General features: G+C 40.9%; 1 protein-coding gene across 1 annotated transcript in view; it reads right to left on the bottom strand.

Annotated features, from left to right (window-relative positions):
* EYS (eyes shut homolog) overlaps window positions 1-6,306 on the bottom strand; it is a 567,790-nt gene extending 561,484 nt beyond the window's left edge. The window contains exon 1 of the mRNA XM_081905892.1: window positions 6,248-6,306. Within this exon, the coding sequence (XP_081762018.1) occupies window positions 6,248-6,290 (43 nt within the window). The 5' untranslated portion in view covers window positions 6,291-6,306. The remainder of the gene's footprint in view (window positions 1-6,247) is intronic.
* Between the last annotated feature and the right edge of the window lie 14,476 nt (window positions 6,307-20,782).

Raw genomic sequence — 20,782 nt, 5'->3', positions numbered from 1 at the left:
GATGGGAGAGAAGAAAATGGATGGCGTTCGCAAGCACATTCAACTGCCTAATAGCATCTACACCACTCTGGAGACTGCAGCCACAGAGAATGGAAAAGAAGAGCCATTCTGTTGTCTGGAGGGGTCACTTCCTGATTTGTATAGAAAAACTGTTTTCAATGGAGCCCAGTGACGGAAGTGTGTAGCTGTATTCAGGCACCACCCAGTGTTGAAATTTGGTGCCCCCTAACAATTTTGTGCCTGGGGCAACCACACCCCTGCCCCCTCCCACACATTATGCCACTGCGGCAAGGCACTTTTGCCCCAGACAGTTTCAATTCTAATTGTACAAAGCAAAGTAAGAAGGGAAGATGAATAATATGTTATCAATATGACCAATTGAAGGGTGCAATCCTTTGGTTCATTTGAAGGCATCCCAGGGACCCAAGGATAGATTAGATCAACCCCAGGAATGTTGTAGAAGGAGACTGGAGGTCTGAGGTTGATGTGACATTTGGTAATATGAAAATGTTCTGTCATTGCTTATTTGCGCATAAAAAAACATCATTCTTGCTGACCAGAGCATATCCCACAGCAGCATAAGAAGATATAATGAAAATGTAGCAATCTTTACCAGATGGACAGTTGCATATGAAGCCACTCATAGCATCTTCACAAGTTCCTCCATTCTTGCAGGGCTTGTCTGTACATCTTTCCACAGCCATGGAGCATGTTTCTCCTGAATATATAGGTACAGAAATGGTGGTGTTGTGGTTTTTTTTAAGTTAAAGAACAATGTTTGCATTACAAAACCACTACTTGGGTGGTTTAAAAAGCTAGCCTTGAGGCATCACACTGAAATTATGAACAATATGAAGAAAATAATATTGGTTATTTTGAAGGAATCAATATGTTGTTTACACAGTGCGTTAAAAACCTCAGATTCTTTTTCAAAATTGCTATGTTTCTTTGCATTCTTGCTCATAAGAACGTAAGAAGAGCTTGCTGGATCAGGCCATTGACCCATCTAGTTCAGCATCCTGTTCTTACAGTGGCCAACCAGTGGCCTGTGGGAAACCTGCAAGTAAGATTCAAGTACAAGGGCACACTCCCCTCCTGTGGTTCCAGCAAATTATATTCAGAAGCTTTTCTGCTTCCAGTTGTGGTTTAGCTCCACGTACCACTCAGGGCAGAGTAAAGAAGAAAGCAATTATATTAAAAAAAAAAACCACTGACATTGCAAACTGATGCACACTTCCTTGCAAGTCCCGTTGAACACGGTGGGACTTAATTCCAAGGAAACACACATAGGAGTGCAATGTTGAGTTGTGTAAGTACATGGATTTCCACATAGCAGCCAGTGTAATGTATGAGGCAAAACTAGATAAACGACTCAATCTACCATCTCTAGTAAGTGGTGGAATCATCAACTTAAACATGAGGCTCCATGCAGTGAGGACCTGGCCAATTCTTTTGAATGAGTCAAGGGAAGCTAGGTGAGGTTTCATCTTTGGTATTCATAATTTATTTAGATGCATCAGATATGCAACTTCCAAAGCTAGTAATAAAAGCAGCTAATGTTTGACAAATATGGAGCCCTTTCATAATTTTAAACTGCATTCATATTCACTTTTGACTGTTGTTCTGCCTGTATGTTACAGTTACAGATAGGTAGCCATGTTGGTCTGCCATAGTCAAAACAAAAAAAATTCCTTCCAGTAGCACCTTAAAGACCAACTAAGTTAGTTCTTGGTATAAGCTTTCGTGTGCATGCACACTGTGTATCTGAAGAAGTGTGCATGCACATGAAAGCTCATACCAAGAACTAACTTAGTTGGTCTTTAAGGTGGTACTGGAAGGAATTTTTTTTGTTTTGCCTGTATGTTAGTAGAGTTAGTAAATGATAGCAACTACAGGCTGTTCTTTTCCCCTGAAAAGTAGCAAAAATGACTGAAACCACTGTTTTAAAAAGCATTCGATTATTCGTGAGAGCAACTGGCAAAAAGTAATGAAGTTTCAAAATAAAAACATCAGCCAGAGAACAAGTAGATTTCAACTTTTCCAGTAAAACTCTGGATGCAGCACTTCTATGTTTGGAACCAAGCAGTGTGTTTTTTTATTTTACTTTATAAAGGGATGCACATAATTCCCTTCTTACAAGAGAAAAAGTAACACGGAAAATTACATCCTACTCATGTTTGGCATTATCACATCATCACAACATTAGGGCAAGCAGGTAGAAGATAGCAAAAAATTTAAATTCAATCTAAAGCGTAGCTGTCCACATGCATAGCTCAGAATAGATTTTCCTTTGACTTCAGCCAAGATTGCGTCAAGAGCTACATTCTATTTATATTTATAACATGTGCCAAGTTCCAGTCCTGTCCGTTTTTCCTTTTAAAATGACTTTTCACATTATATCTGCACATTATCTGCTGATACTAACTTGGATCCCAGCTTTCCTTCTGTGAACTGAAAAGACCAAAGAATAAGTTCATGAAACTTATGCCTCCCCTTACCCAATGCATCAGTGAAATCTGAGAACCAGGTCTGGGAAATCTTTGAAGTGGTGTGGAATAAGTTTCTAAGTAGGCTTCAAATGAAGTGTGGAGTTGGCAGAAAACACTCTCCTGTATGTGGTCAGAGGAGCAATTTAGCATTCTAGCCATTTTCTTTAGTTGCATATGTGCAGGGAATGTTTTCCTTCAGGGTGACTGAAATTTACCAACAATTCTACTTTGGGAAAAGAGAATCACACTGGTCTGGACTAGAGTCAAAGAGCCCACTTGATTTCTTAATGACCAGTTAGGTTCTATAATTTGAAGACGGCAATGTAAGTTCAATCTAGCATGTCCGCCCAAAAGAAAGAAAAGAAGACAAATGTAGGTTATAATTCTCAAGTACAGGGGAGCAAGGTCTTAACTAAGGTCAAATTTAGCTTAAGAGCACTCACTACTTTATTACCATTGGAATGAAAAAGTTGTATTTGGGTCACACTAAAGATCCAGCCTGCTGCATTTCCCTACCCCCACCATAAAACAACAACAGCAAACCCTCCAGTGTCCCTATTTTCCAGGGACAGTCCCAGATTTACAGAAGCCGTCCCGGTTTCTGATTTGATCCCAGAATGTCCCACTTTTCCTCAGATCATCCCTGTTTTCATTGGAGAAATGTTGGAGGGTATGGAGTGATGCAACCCCCAAGCCAAGGAGATAAGTAAATATACAATTTTTAGTAAACATTTGTATAGGAAATCTGTTTAATGTTTATTTTTATTATGTTTTTATATATGTTAGAAACCCAGAGTGGGCAATCCAATCAGATGGGTGGGGGTTAGGGTTAAATAATAATAAATAATAATATATAATAATAATAATAATAATAATAATAATAATAATAATAATAATAGAATAGGATGTAGCTATTTTCATTAGAGAAATGATAGAGGGTATGTATTAATAATAGTTTGACTTGACCCCCAAAAGTGTACTCCTCCATCATCTCCAGATGGATGCCAACTAATAATAATACAGTGGTACCTCGAGTTACAAACGCTTCAGGTTACAAACTCAGCTAACCTGGAATAGTGCCTCGAGTTGAGAACTTTGCCCCAGGATGAGAATGGAAATCGTGTGCCGGCAGCACAGCAGCAGCAAGAGGCCCCATTAGCGAAAACACGCCTATAGTTAAGAACAGTTTCAGATTAAGAACGGACCTCCGGAACGAATTAAGTTCGTAACTAGAGCTACCACTGTATAGAGCTAGCTAGATTTTCAAATTATGGCCTTTCACCCTCACAACTCCTTTTTTATTCATCATTTTATTCATTTAAGGAATTTATACCTGACTTTTCACTATATATTTCAAAGTGGCTTGAGGGACAGGGAATGAAGCATAAAATATTTAAAACATCAAAAGATGGAAAACACTAGAACAACATTAATGGTGTAAGGGCCTCTGAAATTTTAGTCTTATGTCTGGGACTTAGAAGGTCAGGCAGGTACCATCACTGCTAAGAGACCCAATGAGTGCTCAATATGTTCAAATAGCACAGGTTAATCAATCTAGCAACGGTGGGCAACACTCTATTTCTTCTACCTTTTCTGAGCCACCAGAAAAGCAGGAATGAGCTTGCCTTCTCTAAAAGAAAGGGCAAATTTGCTTTTCAAAAACTCCATACAGACTAGTCATGTTGAACTAAGAAAAGGGTTGGGGGAGAGAGAAAGAAATTCTATCATTTGATTCAAGATATTTTGGGGTTGTTGTTTTTTCCTCCTGTGGTCATAAAAAGACAGATATAATTGAACTTCAGAAGTCTAGTCATTGGAAAATATCCCAGAATCACAAGCCACACAGGGGGCTGTACCAAAACCAAATTACTTTTGCCACCGAGGCACTAATTAAAATCTTTCAATAAGAATGTTACTCCTCTGAAACACAATATTTTGTACATTATCTGACATTATAATAACAAAAGCGGCACTGGTAACTCAATGCAATTTATTTGTATCTTTCAATTTGTTTCATGGGAACTTTGTGCTTCAACGCAGTGCTTGCTGGGTAGTAAAGATACCCCCACAACACACACATGCACTTCTATAGCATCTCTATAAAATCCCATCACATTGCAGCCAAGTGTATCAAATCATGTATTGTTTTAAGTTCCAACTGTGTAATGAAAATGTATTATGTTGGTACTGTTTGTTTGCCATATATCTGAGGTATTATTTTCCCTCTTTGGTTTTGCTCAGCCACTTAACAGCTACTTCTAAATTTTAGGAGAAATTAGCTAAGCTCTGCGAGTTGTGAAACATGACATTTTGCTTAAGCCCTGTGGATTAATGTTGGGTTGTTGTTTTTCTCCTTTACTGGACAAGCTCTGCTAAGTCTTCAGTCCAGGTGACATCCTGTACTCAGGTTGATAACTGCTATTCAGGAACTACGTACTTTGCATCAGAGGCAACTACACAGTGGAAAATTAGTTAAAATCTGCATATTTTGCTCACCTAAGAAAACAATTTCTAGAACTACTGTTTTTAAGCAGTATGAATCAATACCAAAAAGATGGCTGTCTTCCTCACTTGCCACAAAAAATGATGAAGAATCTTGTGAGGACCTGAATTTCAGAGGAAGTTAAACACTCATAAGTTCCATTTATTTCATGAGGATAGAATGAAGCAGATATACTTAAATGTGCTTCACTTAAGGTGGGTATGTCTTAACACAAGTTTGGATAGGCATGAATTCACCTCATAAAATGGAATGCAGCTAGACTCTATGATATTCATTCCCTGAAGAAAACAAAGCAAAACCATGTTCACAGTGGCAGAAATGTGTTCTCTGGTAATAGGTTTTAGGATATTTATTTTGGATAATGGAAAGAAAGGAGGGAATGGTAACTTGTCTGAGATATTGTACCAATTTATTAGCCTGATTCACCTCTTCTTATGCTGGCATTTAAAACAGTGTCTGCAGGTTCACCTCTGTTGTTATTGCACATATTTCCCAGTACCTGAAAATCCAGTCCTCATCTTACTTCTTAAAGTAGACCCAAAATAAAAAATTGTGGTGGTAGGAAAAAATATACAAGACATTAGAGTGAACATTACATTTTCATAGGTATTGAAAAGCTCACACGGAGGGAAATTAAGAAAAATGCCTAATTAAAAATAATGACAATCTGAGCTTAAGTGAAGAAGAAATGGACTATGAAATGTGCCAAATAAAAGGTGAACATTGAAACTTGCCTTTGAAGCCTGCGGCACACTGACATGAGAAGTGGCCAATTAAATCTAAACAGGTGGCCCCATTTTTGCAGGGTGAACTTGAGCATTCATTAGCCTTCACTTCACAGAATGGTCCTTCATAGCCAAGCATGCAGTGGCAGGTGTAATTATTCAAATTAGCCAGACAAAAGCCATAGTCTGAGCAGCGGTTCTGAATGCAGGGGTCTAAGCCGAGTTCACAAAATGTCCCAGAATAACCTGGAGGACACACACATCTGAAAAGACACAAAAAGAGAAAAAGAGTCATCAATCCACCTAATTCCACATAGGAACCATAAATGTTTGATCCAGCCTGTTCCCCAAAGCAATGCTACCAGTCACAAACTTTCTGCCAGAATGGAATCGAGAAAGTAGAGCATGTCTGCTCAGATGTGTGCCAAGTGTATCTTCCAGGTCTACGCAACATAGAGGCTAACTTTTCAGATCCATCTCTAATAAGCATTTGCTCTCCAGCTAAAGGTAAAGGTAAAGGGACCCCTGACCATTAGGTCCAGTCGTGACCGACTTTGGGGTTGTGGCGCTCATCTTGCTTTACTGGCCAAGGGAGCCGGTGTACAGCTTCCAGGTCATGTGGCCAGCATGACTAAACTGCTTCTGGTGAACCAGAGCAGCACACAGAAATGCAGTTTACCTTCCCGCCGGAGCGGTAACTATTTACCTATTTGCACTTTTATGTGCTTTCAAACTGCTAGGTTGGCAGGAGCTCATCCCGTCGTGGGGATTCGAACCACTGACCTTCTGATAGGCAAGTCCTAGGCTCTGTGGTTTAACCCACAGCGGCACCCGCGTTAATTTAAAACACCCAGAGACAGTGAGAACATCGGACCAGCACCATCTAGAATTTATGAGGGGAAATGGCTTTGTATGGGGCTGACTTTTTATGTCAGCATCTTCCCTTTGTGGATTTGTCGGCTCTTACAGCTGCAAGCGCTTGACTTCTTTGTAGTGGTATTTCTGAATTACATAAACTTGCTTATCAATGGAGGAGGAGAATCCCTGGAGGAAACGTGACATAGAAAAGCAGGATTCTCAGGAGTCTGCTGTGTCTCTGGAGCTACAAAATTGGTTCCATGTGATCACCTTGGGTACTGATTCTCAGCCAGAGGTTGCAGACCTCAGAACACACCAAGGTGGCAGTGGAAAGTATAGTGTACAGAGCAAATCCTGCCAGAGAAGGAACTGCTGCCAAGTGGGCAGTTTACCTTTCACCAGAACAAAATATTGAAGAGAAGGCAATTTTCATTGGGACCATGGGTTGTGTGTGTGTGGTGGGAAAAGATTAAATGTTCCCACCCCATCTCTGGATGCCCCCACCATAATAATTGGGGGAGGAGAGCCAAGGAACAAATACAAAGGCGATGCTATTTGAAAGTGGAAAGTTTGAAGTGAGAAAAAGACAAAATAGAAGAAAATGCCCAGAGTAGGGATAGAGAAATATGTTCAACGCAAGCACCACAAACCTATGAGCAGCCTGAGTGCTCCATTCCCTTCCAACCCAGTCTAGAGCTTAGAAAATGGCTAGAGCAATCTACTCAGCCACCACAATGCATAGAGACAGTCAGTTAGGTTGTGTATCCATAGCAGTGACCAGAGGAGGAATGACTGCTGGGAGGAATGCAGAAAGAAGAAACACCATGGTGACCTAGCTGCAACAAAACATGTCTCTCCCGTATTGATCTCCACATTCACAGCAAACCAATGGTTTGACTTCACGCCTGAAGGCACATTCTTCCATTGTCTCCCAAGACAGACGAATGGCCAACAGCTGTGTCACTGAATGTAGAAAAATCCAGTGTTTTCTAAGATTGGGGGGGGGCAGGGATGGAGTCTGAAAAGGACTAACATGCTTTGTTTATAGCTTCATGCAGATAACCCATAAAAAGTGAGCAAACAAATGGTGGTTATGCTACAATACATGGCCCTTTTGAAAGTAGCCAAACAGCACGTTTTGGAGTTCTATTGAATCATGGACCTCTTCCAGCAAGAGGAGCACACAAAGAATAGGCATTTGTTTTTCTTGTTGAAAATCCCACCCCTCAGTCCCTCCTCATGTCAAGCTCATTCCCAAAGGAGAGCACAGACAAACAAGTTTTTTCCCTGATACCCTTAATGTATTCTACTGTTTTTGATTGCCTAAGTATTTGATTTTTTTAATTAATTGCCAGCAGTTCTTAATTATGCCCTTATAATCCCTGGGAGAGTTTATTTAAAGACCACAATGTTTTTTGACATTTGGTTTGCGCTCCCTGGTTGCAAAAGTAAAGAAAAAAACATCAATCCTGTTATAAGTATCATATTTCTAAATTCACGAGTGCTTGCAGAAATCTGGAGGAAAGTCAAGCTGCTATCAGAAATGGATGCCTTTGCTCTCCCCAGAGTTATCATAATAATTGGAAACCTTTCAGCTTACTACAGAAGGTCTACTGCCCTCCTTTCATTTAGCTCAGTTAGTCCCTCCATTTTACAATATTGGTTTGAAAGAAAGAGCCTTGTTCATCCCACTTGATTGTTGAACATTTGCTTAGCCAATCTGTTAAATGTAGATGACTGCTTTGTCAAATATGCACTAGCTACTAATTATTTCCTGTATGTAAAACATGATTAGGAGAAAGCATTATAAACAGTAGGTTCTCTGTACCACATGTGACTGAAAATCGCTGATATATGTGTTCCCTCTTGTAATTAACATTTACTGTGTATAATCTGCAATCTAATAGTACTGAAACAGTCTTTGTTCAATGAGTACTTGATCCACACATACAGTAATGCAAACAGTGGAATTTTTAATCCCACTGATGGAAAAGGATGTTTATTTTCTTTTAAGTGACATGCATCTGCAGCTAATGAATTCATGCTACAATACTATCCTGATAATGAAATCTATTCTCTGTGTATTTCACCTGTCAACAACAGAGCAAAATTCTCCAGAGCCAAACCTACCTCAACTGAATATATTCCGTTTTATGGACTAATCAAATATTTATTTTTCTAACTATACGAAAGGCAATAGAGCATATCCTTGGCCTGTTATAGTTACATCAATCCTCAAAAAGCACCCAAAGCCATTTTTTGCTTCTTTGCACTTACAGCTTTCCCCATCCCACAGAATCAGCTTGCTCTTTCCCACAACAAGCCAACAAATCAGCAAAACAGAATAGAATTTCATTTTGTACACTTACATTTACCAGCCATTTCCCCAGATGAGTCCTATGCATTTTGACTCTAATGTAAGACCAATTTGGTTTAATGTGGCTTACTCCTAGGTAAGTGGGGAAAGGATTGCTGCCTTAATCTCATGTCTGAAAGGATAATATTTACTCAAATGTCTATAAGAGACATGTCATAATTTGGGAGCAGCCACTGAGGCCGCCTATCTTTGTCTACTTGATGACTGGATTCATGGATGGGATCTTTAAGAAGGCAAGCTGAGTGAGTATCAAGACCACCATCCAGCAAAAGGAAGGAGCAGATATAATCACCCAAACTCATTTAAAGCTTTATAGGAACACTAGTGGACGCGGGTGGCGCTGTGGGTTAAACCACAGAGCCTAGGACTTGCTGATCAGATGGTCGGTGGTTCGAATCCCCGTGATGGGGTGAGCTCCCGTTGTTCGGTCCCTGCTCCTGCCAACCTTGCAGTTTGAAAGCATGCCAGTGCAAGTAGATAAATAGGTACCGCTCCGGTGGGAAGGTAAACGGCCTTTCCGTGCGCTGCTCTGGTTCGCCAGAAGCTGCTTAGTCATGCTGGTCACATGACCTGGAAGCTGTACGCCATCTCCCTCAGCCAATAAAGCGAGATGAGCACCGCAACCCCAGAGTCGCCCATGACTGGACCTAATGGTCAGGGGTCCCTTTACCTTAGTGGACCTTGGGATCTCAAATTTCAGCAGAGTCCTGTGCTATGAAAAATTCAGTGTCCACTGCCTTTCACAATCATAGCTGCAGCACCCACAAGGCTTGGTGCCCAGTGTGACCAAACCTGTCATGCTCCCCCAAATCTGCCTCCGATAGGAAGATAGGAAACTGCTTCATCAGCGGTTTTCATTCTAGGTTCTGTGAGCATCTCCCACACCGTTCTGTTATTTCTTAAGCACATTCCTTATTGCCAGTTCAACTACTTAGTGCCGTTTTTTCTCTCTTTTTTTCTTTAAAAATAACTTTGTATGTTGTAGTGGTGGTGAAGACCGAGACAGGTAGTAGGAAAAATAGAGGGGGTTGGAATAGTGCAGGATATTCCAGGTGTCCCTGAACCGAAGAAAAGGTTGAAAACCAATGTCCTAGAATACTGATTTGGATACGGCTGAGTGAGCCGCCTCAAAGCGAACTGGGTCATTCAAGTGTTCAATTCAAATGCACAGATACAGAGAGAGAGAGAAAAATGCAAGTGTTTGTGTGTTAAAAAATGCTTGAAGGGCCCAGTTCCCTCGACTGCTTGTTACTCTGTCCCTGTCACCAAGGGGGAAAACATCATCGGGGGAGGGGAGGTGGTCAGCATGAAGTAGCAGGGAATTGATGAAGTGGGTTTCTTAATTCTCCACAAGTTGAAACTTTCAGTTTTCAAGGATAGCCTTGAGTATAGCATTCAAGCCTCTGGCTCACGTAACCTGGGGCCAGCTTTCATGCAACATCTTTGGTGAAATTTCCAACCCATTCCCAAATGGCACTTCTTTTCGCCCAAGACCTGGAAAATGAGACATGACCTCGAGGAGTGACCACCCATGTTTGAAAGCCTAAGCTGCCTGCTCCAAAACCTCTTTCCCCCCTCAAAGTAGACCCTCAAGCAAGTCTTTCCTACGTTCAGCTAAAACTTTTGGGATAAACAAGATCCTTACTCAAAGTGCCCTGGGCTCACCTCCCTTCACAACAGGACCATAATGCTCATCTTCTAAGTCTTCAACTCACTCTCATTATAACCAAGGTTTAGTTTGTATCTGTTGGGACTATATACAATTTTCAAAAAAATTTCTACATTCAACATTTTCAAAGTTCTTTTTGTTATTATCTATAGTTCTATCCAGGTAACTGAGGCATCTAACTGTGACTTATCTTCAGTGTTATGTTCCCTTTCTAGCTAGCTAGCCTCTTTGTCTTTACTGTTGTGATATGGAATGCATTTATAATAAAAATAAATATGCAATAATAAGTAACACAATATTGCTTGCAATCTGACTGTATTTGCCTAAGCAGTGTCCCATCTCCTGGAATGGCCTCTCAAGTGTGTTGACCCACCTTATTTAGCTAGCTACACATATGTAACCACGATTGGAGGGGACCCTTGGGGAGGCAAACATATTAATCAGGCTCTTCTGAGCTGGGGCCTCATTTCCATTTAGCAAACTGGAATAGGGACCCCTGGTAATAATCTTGGCTCTGACTGTGCTATTTCCTGAGTCCTGAATAGTATTCCTCTATTAAATACTGCTTTGAAGGATGCTGAGCAATTTTTAACTCTATGTAAAAGATGTATATCTATCAAGTGATTAGACGCCTGCTCTTCTAGGGGAAATAATCATGTTGGTCTCTAATGAACATGACCTTGCATTAATGTCCTAAATCTTTCTAGCAGCAGTACACTAAATGCACTATTAAAAGCTTTGAGACACAGGTTAATTTGCTATTCAACTTTGCTGCAAGGTTAAACTAAAAACAGCTCTTCTCACAGATTTTAGAAACACCAGTAGGAGTTTAAAAATAAATAAATTGTGGCTTTTTAAATTAAAAAAAAATTAAAGCTTTCTCTAGAAGTGCTAGTTATAGGATAGCTGTGCTTTACCTAACAATAGCCAGAGAAGCAGTGTGCTTTAATGAACAGAGATTGGTGCTTAGGCTGAGGAGACGTGGGCTTAAAGTCCCACTCAGGCAAATAATTAACCAGATGACTTTGGGCCAGCCATTATCTCTTAGAGGGATCTGCCTCAAAGGGTTCTTTAGAATAATATCTTCCTGGAGGAGGGGAGGGATTTATCATTTTGTTAAATAAATATCCCTGTACTATATCCAGAGAGACAGCATTCTCTTATCAGGTCTATGATTCTGGCATTCCACATAGTAATAAGCTTTTGGGGAAGATTTTTATAGAGGAGATGAACTTGCCTTTTTCAAAAAGAATCTCCTTTGCAAATATTGATGATGAATATTCTCTGAATATGCTAATATTCTTGGAATACTCCATATTCAGCATTGGCATTTGACATCTGGAGACTTCGCAGAAGCAACCAATATCTGACAGTATCTGACAGCTGACACGTAGTAATAGCTATCATTAGCTGACACCTAGCCAGCAACATTTGACAGCTCACTTGCAGTAGTCATCATTATCCAACATGTACCTGTCAACATTTGATGGTACCATACAGCTGGCATTCAGCAGCTATCCATTTCTGACAGTATCAGGCATAAAGCAATGAATATTTGACAATCATTGACAGCTGACAAGTGGCAGGTGTCCTCAGTTGACAGTATCAGATGTGCAGCAAACAGTATCTGACTATCTGACAGCTGACATGCAGTTGCATCTGGAATTTGGCAGCAGACTTGCAACAGTGTTTAGTAAATGTTATATTGATTTTGCTCACTCATTTAAGTAAATCATTACACTATTGTAGAATTTCTCAGCAAGAGTGGTATAGTTCACCTGCCCTTTAGATGGATTTAGAGATTTTGGATGCGAGTTACCCAGTTTTGTTTCTCTACGTGGCAACTTTAACCCATCCAATACTTATGAGTTACAATGTTATGTACGTGCAACAAGCCTTCTGGAGCAGAAACAGAATTCCCCAACATTTCAATATCTGTCAAATTCAGATTTTGGGATGGGGTAGGGTGGCAGAATAGACTTTGATATCCACTTTTCATTCTAAAACTTGATTGTCACTTCTTGAGGCCAAATTGTCAAAATCCAAATCTTGAAGTCTGCATATTCATCACATTTTAACCCTTTTCAAAAATGCCCTGCCATCATGTTTAAAGATCAAGTAACTCTTTGCCAGCAAATGAAATTTGATAATAATGGGGAACAATGTGGCAAAAAATAGACCTTAGGTATATCTCTTGTAACCTCAAAGTGTTAACCCAAATCCCACTCCTATTTTTTTCAATGGACCTGTTGCAATTATCTTAAATAGGACTCCAGATTAACAAGTACTGTACACCCAGTCCCGATGACTTAGAACCAAAGTTCTGGTGTGTGGAAGCCTATTCATAGGCTGCTCCTGAAGATTGACATTTATGTGGGAGGGTAGTCTTTTATGATTTCTCCTTCTCCACCAGCCCCCTAGTCCATTAAAATTGGGGTCCAAGTGCTTGTACATTTGAAAGGCAAGACAGCTAATTCCGAACACAATTTATAGCATGTTAATTTGGCTGGCTTCTTCACCCAATCCTAGTCCTCACCTCATTTTGAGAAAACAGCATGTTGTCCTCAATATACAACCATAAGAATCAAGCATCATCATATCGTTTAAAACCAGCTAAGCCATAAAACCAATTAAAACTACCATTTAGATACCCAGGGCATTAGTAAAAAATCAATAGGACCACAGCATTTATTTTGAAAACGGAACCTGAAATAAATACATCTTTAGTGCCCACCTCAAGGCCTGTAAAGAAATGAAAGGTGGGGCACTACAGAAACTGAGGGCACTTGAAACGTATATAATGCTTTTTCAATACCTTGGGTACATTCAGAGATGGAGATTATTGTGTTAGTTTTCCTGGTTACAATGCTAGTGCTTCTGTCCCGGTGTGGTGTGGTAAGACACAACAGTGGACATCACTGGCCATGACAGGACCCTTTATGTATCCATTCCCTCTTGATTCACCCATGAAAACAGTGGTAAATGACCATATGCCAGAATATCACCCCAGATTTAATCATATGGGTCGCAGTGGCATCATCTTGTGGGAAAATTACAGCACAAACCTTCCATGACATTCTGGGTTAACAGGGTCACAAACAGGTGAGTTCCTCCTGCCCCCCCCCCAAAAAAAATCAATTGACACATAAATGTGTGCTCCACTTCTAGTAGGTCCCACTGTATTTCCAGAAGTGGCCCTTACATTGGGTGCACATGAAACACAGAAATTATCAGGTAGGAAACATCATAAATGACATAAAGTACCATCTGAATACAAGGGACACAGGTGGTGCTGTGGGTTAAACCACAGAGCCTAGGACTTGCCAATCAGAAGATCGGCAGTTCGAATCCCCGCGATGGGGTGAACTCCCATTGCTCAGTCCCTACTCCTGCCAACCTAGCAGTTCAAAAGCACATCAAAGTGCAAGTAGATAAATAGGTACTGCTCCTGCGGGAAGGTAAATGGCGTTTCCGTGCGCTGCTCTGGTTTGCCGGAAGCGGCTTAGTCATGCTGGCCACATGACCCGGAAGCTGTATGCCGGCTCCCTCGGCCAATAAAGCGAGATGAGCGCCGCAACCCCAGAGTCGGTCATGACTGGACCTAATGGCCAGGGGTCCCTCTACCTTTACTTTTACTATCTGAATGCAGCTCCCTTTCCCCTCTTTCTTTTGAACAGTGCCATATATCTAATATGGGGCAGGAACCCTGAATCAGCAGCAGAAGCAGGGGTGATATGGGGGAGAATCTGTGCATCGAAAGTGAAGCAAAGCTCCCACAAGGCGTGACAAGGTGGCTCAGGAACCATACAGAGTGCTACAAGGCACTTCATAACAACAGCAACAAAATATCTGCATGAAGTACATATGATATTGTGCCATACCAGAAAAAATAATAATTTCTCACTCCCTCATCACAGAGCAGTGTGAGAGAATGGTGGCACTTTTCAGAAATGAAATTTACAATATACAAGAGAAGCATGTGGAAAAAGGGAACGAGGGAGGTCCGTTGGGACTGGGCAGCTTGCTTTCATTTTGAGTGGAAGATTGCTGTATCAGTGGTTTGGAGGAGGGATTAATTCAAACAAATTAGCAAAATAATAGTTGGGGGAAAGCATTTTGCTTAATATTTTTTGGCAAAAATCCCTGAGCAGTTTATAGAAATTATAAAATCAAAATAAATGAAATACAAATGAGGATCAGCTTACAAATAAATGCAGTTAACATCCAGCATTTACATACGAGCCAACTCCTGCCCCCATAAAATATTTGAGGGGACTGTGCTCCCCCAAAATTGATGGACATTGCCATTCAAATAGTGTGTGTGTGCACCATGCCAGGTGATCAGCTATGTGGGGTGAGGCTTACCTGCCCTCACCCCCAATATTTTATTCAAGTTGGCACCGCTGATCATTTAAGTCAGCAACAGAATAGGATAACTCACTTCAAATTTAAAGGTGCATAGCGTGAAAGCCCTATTTGTCTGCATTTGGGAAGGTTCGTTACTCAGGGATACTGCTCTCAAGTCTGTAATTTTCAGACCAATTATCCACAAAATGCTATGGGAGATTCAGCAATTTCCCTCCCTCCACTTTTTTTACACACTCCAAATTGTGATGACAACTCTTGCAAGAAAAATCACTTGGCAGGGTTCATGCCCTCAGAAGGGGTGGCCCCAGCTGCAAATGTTATTCACTTCTGTCAAAGGGGAAGTAACTGCCATTTTAAAAATATTTCACCGGTGAAGGTGAGGTAACCAAGCAGATCTCAAAACTCCTTGCAGAAAAACTAGGGTGGCTATTGATATGAAATTCGTCAGGCCTTGTGCTCTCAGAGGATTCTATCCAATTTCCCCTCAAAATAGCAACAAAAGATTAGAGCAGTGGCGTAGCGTGGGGGGTGCAGGGGGGCCCGGCCGCACTGGGCACAACATCTGGGGGTTAGGGTTAGGGGGCGCAAATCCACGGGTTAGGGGGTGCAAATTACTTGCCTTGCCCCGGGTGCTGACAACCCATGCTACGCCACTGGATTAGAGAAGTTATCTTTTTCTAAAACATTGAAGTGTCCAGCCCTCAACGCTCCCACAAGCCTCAAAGGAGACTCCTCCAGATCCAAATCCTAACACATATATAATAAATAAAAACCTAACCACTACACAAAGCCACCATGAATAATGTCACTTTTAGGGCAACCAGATACTTCCTAACACATTATGCTTGTCTATAGCCCTCATTTGGCATGAAAAATGGGACAGAAAATAAGAGAAAGAATAGAAAAAATACTTTACAGTCCTGAGATTTTTGTCATGCAAGGTGTTTTCAGTGGAGGAATATGTAAGTGGCAGAGAGAGGTGTGGGGGAGAATTACAACACATTCATTACTGCATTGCACCTTTCCTGGCATGCATCGGTAATTGGGTCAAAATCACAGCTTGGATTACATTGCTAACACATTTGGCAGTCGTTTGTGTGAACATTTGTGTTAGCTGATGTTTATGTGTCAGAAGGCAAGCTGCTTTATTTTAAATATGGATCACCAGAAGGATATATAAAACACACCTTATGGCTATGCCCACGGTCTGCTTTATGCACTGCCTGTGCAAGAATAGAAGCACATCAAATAGCTCATCCTAAAGTGTAGCCATTGTTCCTCGAATGCACTAAAAATATGCCCTATTTTTCACACTTAATGGGTTTCATAGATATTGTCTGATTTTCATCACTGATCTCTTTGCTGGGGGAAAAGAAAGCATGGCTTTACCTGGCAAACAAATCTGGGGGCGAGTCCAACTGGTGGCTCCTTGTGTTTGTATCTTATGCCAATCACCTCCTTCCATCTCTGCTTGGATAGCGGTTTGCATTCCTAAACTTGTCCTGGACTAGGTGGGCAGGAGGAATCTCTTGACATTTGTAGCCTGGTATTTATGTTTTCTTCCAACTGAACTTTATTTACTCATTTACTTATACATTATGAAAATGTCGCTTTTGAAAGTTGCATGCCAAGCTCCCCCCCCCCCCTTTCCAATTTCACATACTTGCATCCAGCGATGATAGATTGCATTTACCCAGCTGGTCTATAATGCTGTTTTCCCCAAGTCTTCTATCATGAAAGTAATACTGGGTTGTCACAGGCATTGATTTGAATATTCAAGATGGATAAATGCAACTCTTTTACTTCTATCTGTGACTTTTGCAAACAAATAAACAAACAGCACTCCAACCCAACTATATATATTGTTTGCTTTTTTTATCTCAAAGACCACCAAGAGGCTTTGTTGAGAAACTGTGTACACTGAGCCTGACAACAGAAAATACAGCCATTGTTTGAAACACTGAGAAAGCACTGGCCAGGTCAACATCTTCATCTATAACATAGAGTGATCGTATGGTCTCGGGGAACTTTGCCAGTTTTGATTTCTCCTGTTTTGTTACCATGGGAGGTTAATGGGGATCAGAACAGGAACATATCCTGCTTGACCTTGCTTTGGCATTTAAGGGCTTCTGTGCACTGACGCCTTACTGCACACATTTATCTCATCTTAATGGGATGGCAATGGAAATCTCACCTGTGGACCCAGCACAAAAACAGAGCTTGGCATCGGTGCACAAAGGAAATCTGGGCCAGATTTAAGAAGGGTGAAATTATAGTGTTTCAGCTGACAATGCAATGCAACAAAAGATGTTCACATCAAGAAGGCTCAGTACCTGAAAACAGCAGAGGGCTTCAAAGTATAACATAAGGGGGTAATATCTGCTTCTTTCACTAGCAGTAGAAATCCAAGAAATTGCATCACATGTCTGTGAATTGCCAAATCCATAGAAAAATGTGTTGATTTCCTCCTCCCACAGCAGAATCCTATTCCTATTACTGCTGCTGCTGAAAGAATGTGCAATGAAACAGGAGGCGTACCATATACAACGCTGCTACACTGCTCTAATGCACTCTCATATGCCAACAGATGCACAGGCAGCAAAACGCTAGCAAGCTTAGCTTTGCACAAACCTGGAATGTCAGAAATCTGGACCAAGCATTAAGATAATCCTCAGAGCCCTTTTCAGAGTCCTTTCATTGTAAGAAGTGAAGAGGGTGGCAACAGGAGACAGAGCCTTCTTGGCTATGGCACCCTGGCTTTGGCATTTTGTCCCCAGAAAGTCTTACTTGGCAGTGAGTCTGACCTTTTCCAGTACCAAGTCCCTTACATTTGTCGAAGCCTTTTTGATCTGTCAGTTTTAATTCCAGTTTAATATCAAGATGCAGCGGGCTCTATTGTTGGATATAATGTAATTTTAAAATGTTCTGGGTTGAAGAGAGGGACATCAAAAGCAATAACTAAATAATAAATCAATGGATACATGAACAAAATACAATGAACAAAATACAAGGCACAGCAGTGATGCTACAACCATTAACTCTGTAGCAGCACCAAGTCACATCTGTGCCCAGAAATGGGAAGATTGGGACACTTGGGAGCTTTGGGGGTTCCTCTGATCATATATAGCTAAGCCAGTGGTTTTAGCAGAGCTGTTAAGTTGTGCAGGATCAAAATCCTGGTAAGCTCTATGTTTGGCTCATTGCACTGTGAGTGGGGCCATTCCAGAAACATGCAACACTGACTGTGGAGAGCTCCTAACACTTTGGACAGAGCAATCAATTTTAGTAATCAGGCATTCAGTTAATCAAATGACAATGAAATAGGGTGTACTTATCAAGGTCAAAAATATAATCAGGAAGGTGCAAAATCTGAAAGGTTATCCATAGTAGCAAAAATGTATTGTTTGGAGTTTTTGTTTGCATCCCTCTTCCTATTAAAACAGCAAAATATGTAACTTTAAGAACTGTGTTAACATAATTGAATGTTCTTTTTTTCCCCAGGTTGCTGATGAAATTAAATTATACATACTGAATAAGAAGTTCGATCGAAAAGGCCAAGGCAGTTGAGAAATGAGTAGGACATTCATGCTTTGTTAGAAACAGAATCCATCTTCCTCAGTGAGAAAAACTTTCCTGTACTACTTTCTGAGAACATACCTCGAAACCCAACTTAGGGAGCTGCTTCTTACCAAGTTGGAACAATGGTTGATCTCCCTATTGTTTACACAGATGGACAGCAGCTCTTCAGGGTTTCAGAGAGTGTCGAGACATAGAGCATGTGCTCTGCTGCTGAGCTGAGGCCTCTTTCCAACTCCAGAATGAGTATTTTCAGTGTTTAAGCCTATTGTTTTAATTTAGCTGTAATAATTGTAAAGCACAAGTGTTACTATAACACTAGCACATGAGGTAACAGGAGTAATAGTTCAACTCTCATTGGAAAATAATGATCACAAGTGTGTGAGTTTCAACATGTACCCACTTGAATTATACGAAGCGTAAAATAATTTTAACAAACCTATGATATAAGAGTTTGTTTTTTAAACAAAAAGTATGGTGACACTTTCAAAATTGCTCTACCATTGCAAGCTATAGAATAATAGGCTTGGACCCAAAGAACAAGGGTGGGAGGAGAAAATGCATTAGTGATGTGCCATGAACTCTTGCAGAAGATTTCTAGGAGGAGTACCTAATGTGGTGCCTTTCCGATGTTGTTGGATTCCAGCTCCTGCCATCCCCTGGCAGCATGGTTGATGGTCAGAAATGAAGGGAGTTGTCTTCCAACAACATCTGGTGTCTACAACATGGTGCCTATCCCTGCAGTGCAACGTGGTTGTCAGAAGCCCAGGCTGCTGTCTTGATAACACAGCAGGCAAGTCGTAATTAGCTTGAAGATTTATTGCAATACAAACAATTAGCCTTGGACGTCTAACCAAGCATCCGTGCCTTATGAGTCAGTTGACCCTTCTGAGGAGTGCTTCCTGGTTCTGCAGAATATCCTGAACCTATGACCCTTACATTTCTGGGTTTGCTTGCTGTCTAATACCTTTCCCATATGTCGACTCCTTGGGTTCAGATGATTAATTGCCTCCTCTTCCGGTGAGGAAATGCTATTTTGCCTGCTTTCTACATCTGCCTTGCGCAAGCTGACTTCTCACCCACCCACTCTCTGCTGACTCCTTATTATCATTCCATTCTGTTCCAGAGATAGGGGGAGGAGGACTGCTTACTGACTCATGCTGTGTTTCTCTACTTGGGGCAGATGTGTTCATGACAGTGGTGATGCATCAAGGATTATGTTGCAGTATAAAGAACAGTGAATAGGGAAAACATGGTTTGTACCAAATAAGCCACAAAAAAGTATTGAGAATAAGCTTGTGTACAAACAGAGGAGGTCCCCTGGATTTGGGCTTTTCACACACAATGTCCTTCTCACATTCTTTCCTGTTTTAACTAATGGCCAACCCCACTTTTGTCAGAGCTTTGCTAGTCCTGCCCCAACTCATACGTACTTTGTGGATTGACCCAGAGAAAACAGAAAGCACTATGATTTTATGCAGTTCCTATAGACATGCACTGGGGAACAAATCCAACTGAAGTCAGTGGAACATGCTCAGGATATGCTTACGCTCTTGGATTGCTCATTATGACTTATACAAGCAGATATGCCTGATTCTGTCTAGGGCAACTTTTTCTGTCAAGGACAAAAATAGGACAAAGAGGGAAATTAGACTCGGCAACAAAGGGAGAAATTAAACAAAGCCCTAGACTTCAGTCTTATATCACTTTAGTGGGGAATAAATCTCACCGAACTCAACAGGCCTTATTTATTAGTAGACGGGTACAGGCAATTATTTCACACATTTAATAGGAAATGTATTCACCTTTGGGAGATTTCTTTTTTCATTTTCAACCATTTATATTAAAGCTTCCTAGGCACATATACAGACCCCCCTCTCTGTAGAATAGATACTCGTCAACATGAAAAATCTACATATAACTTCATGGTTTAGGTTGTCTTCAAAAGAACAGTTCTCTTGGATCAGCCAAAGTTGACAGATGGAGGATGCAGGGCTTTATCTGTGATGTGGGCATTCATTTCCAAACAAACTAAGTGAGCAGCAATCTTCATCTTCTAAAGACTGAACCAGAAGTAATTAGTTTCTAATCATCTTCTTGTCAAAGGCTTTGAGGCACAATCCACCAAGAATTTGTCCTATACAAGCCCCAGTGGAACACACAGGAGCCTTGGTAGTTTTTTGTGGTGTTACCAGCTAATTATACCTGAAGTCATCT

This window comes from Podarcis melisellensis (assembly GCF_964234715.1).
Source record: "Podarcis melisellensis genome assembly, chromosome: 3".
Classification (NCBI taxonomy): Eukaryota; Metazoa; Chordata; class Lepidosauria; order Squamata; family Lacertidae; genus Podarcis; species Podarcis melisellensis.
Note: the sequence above shows the minus strand (reverse complement) of the source record. Positions and strands in the feature narration are given on the sequence as shown.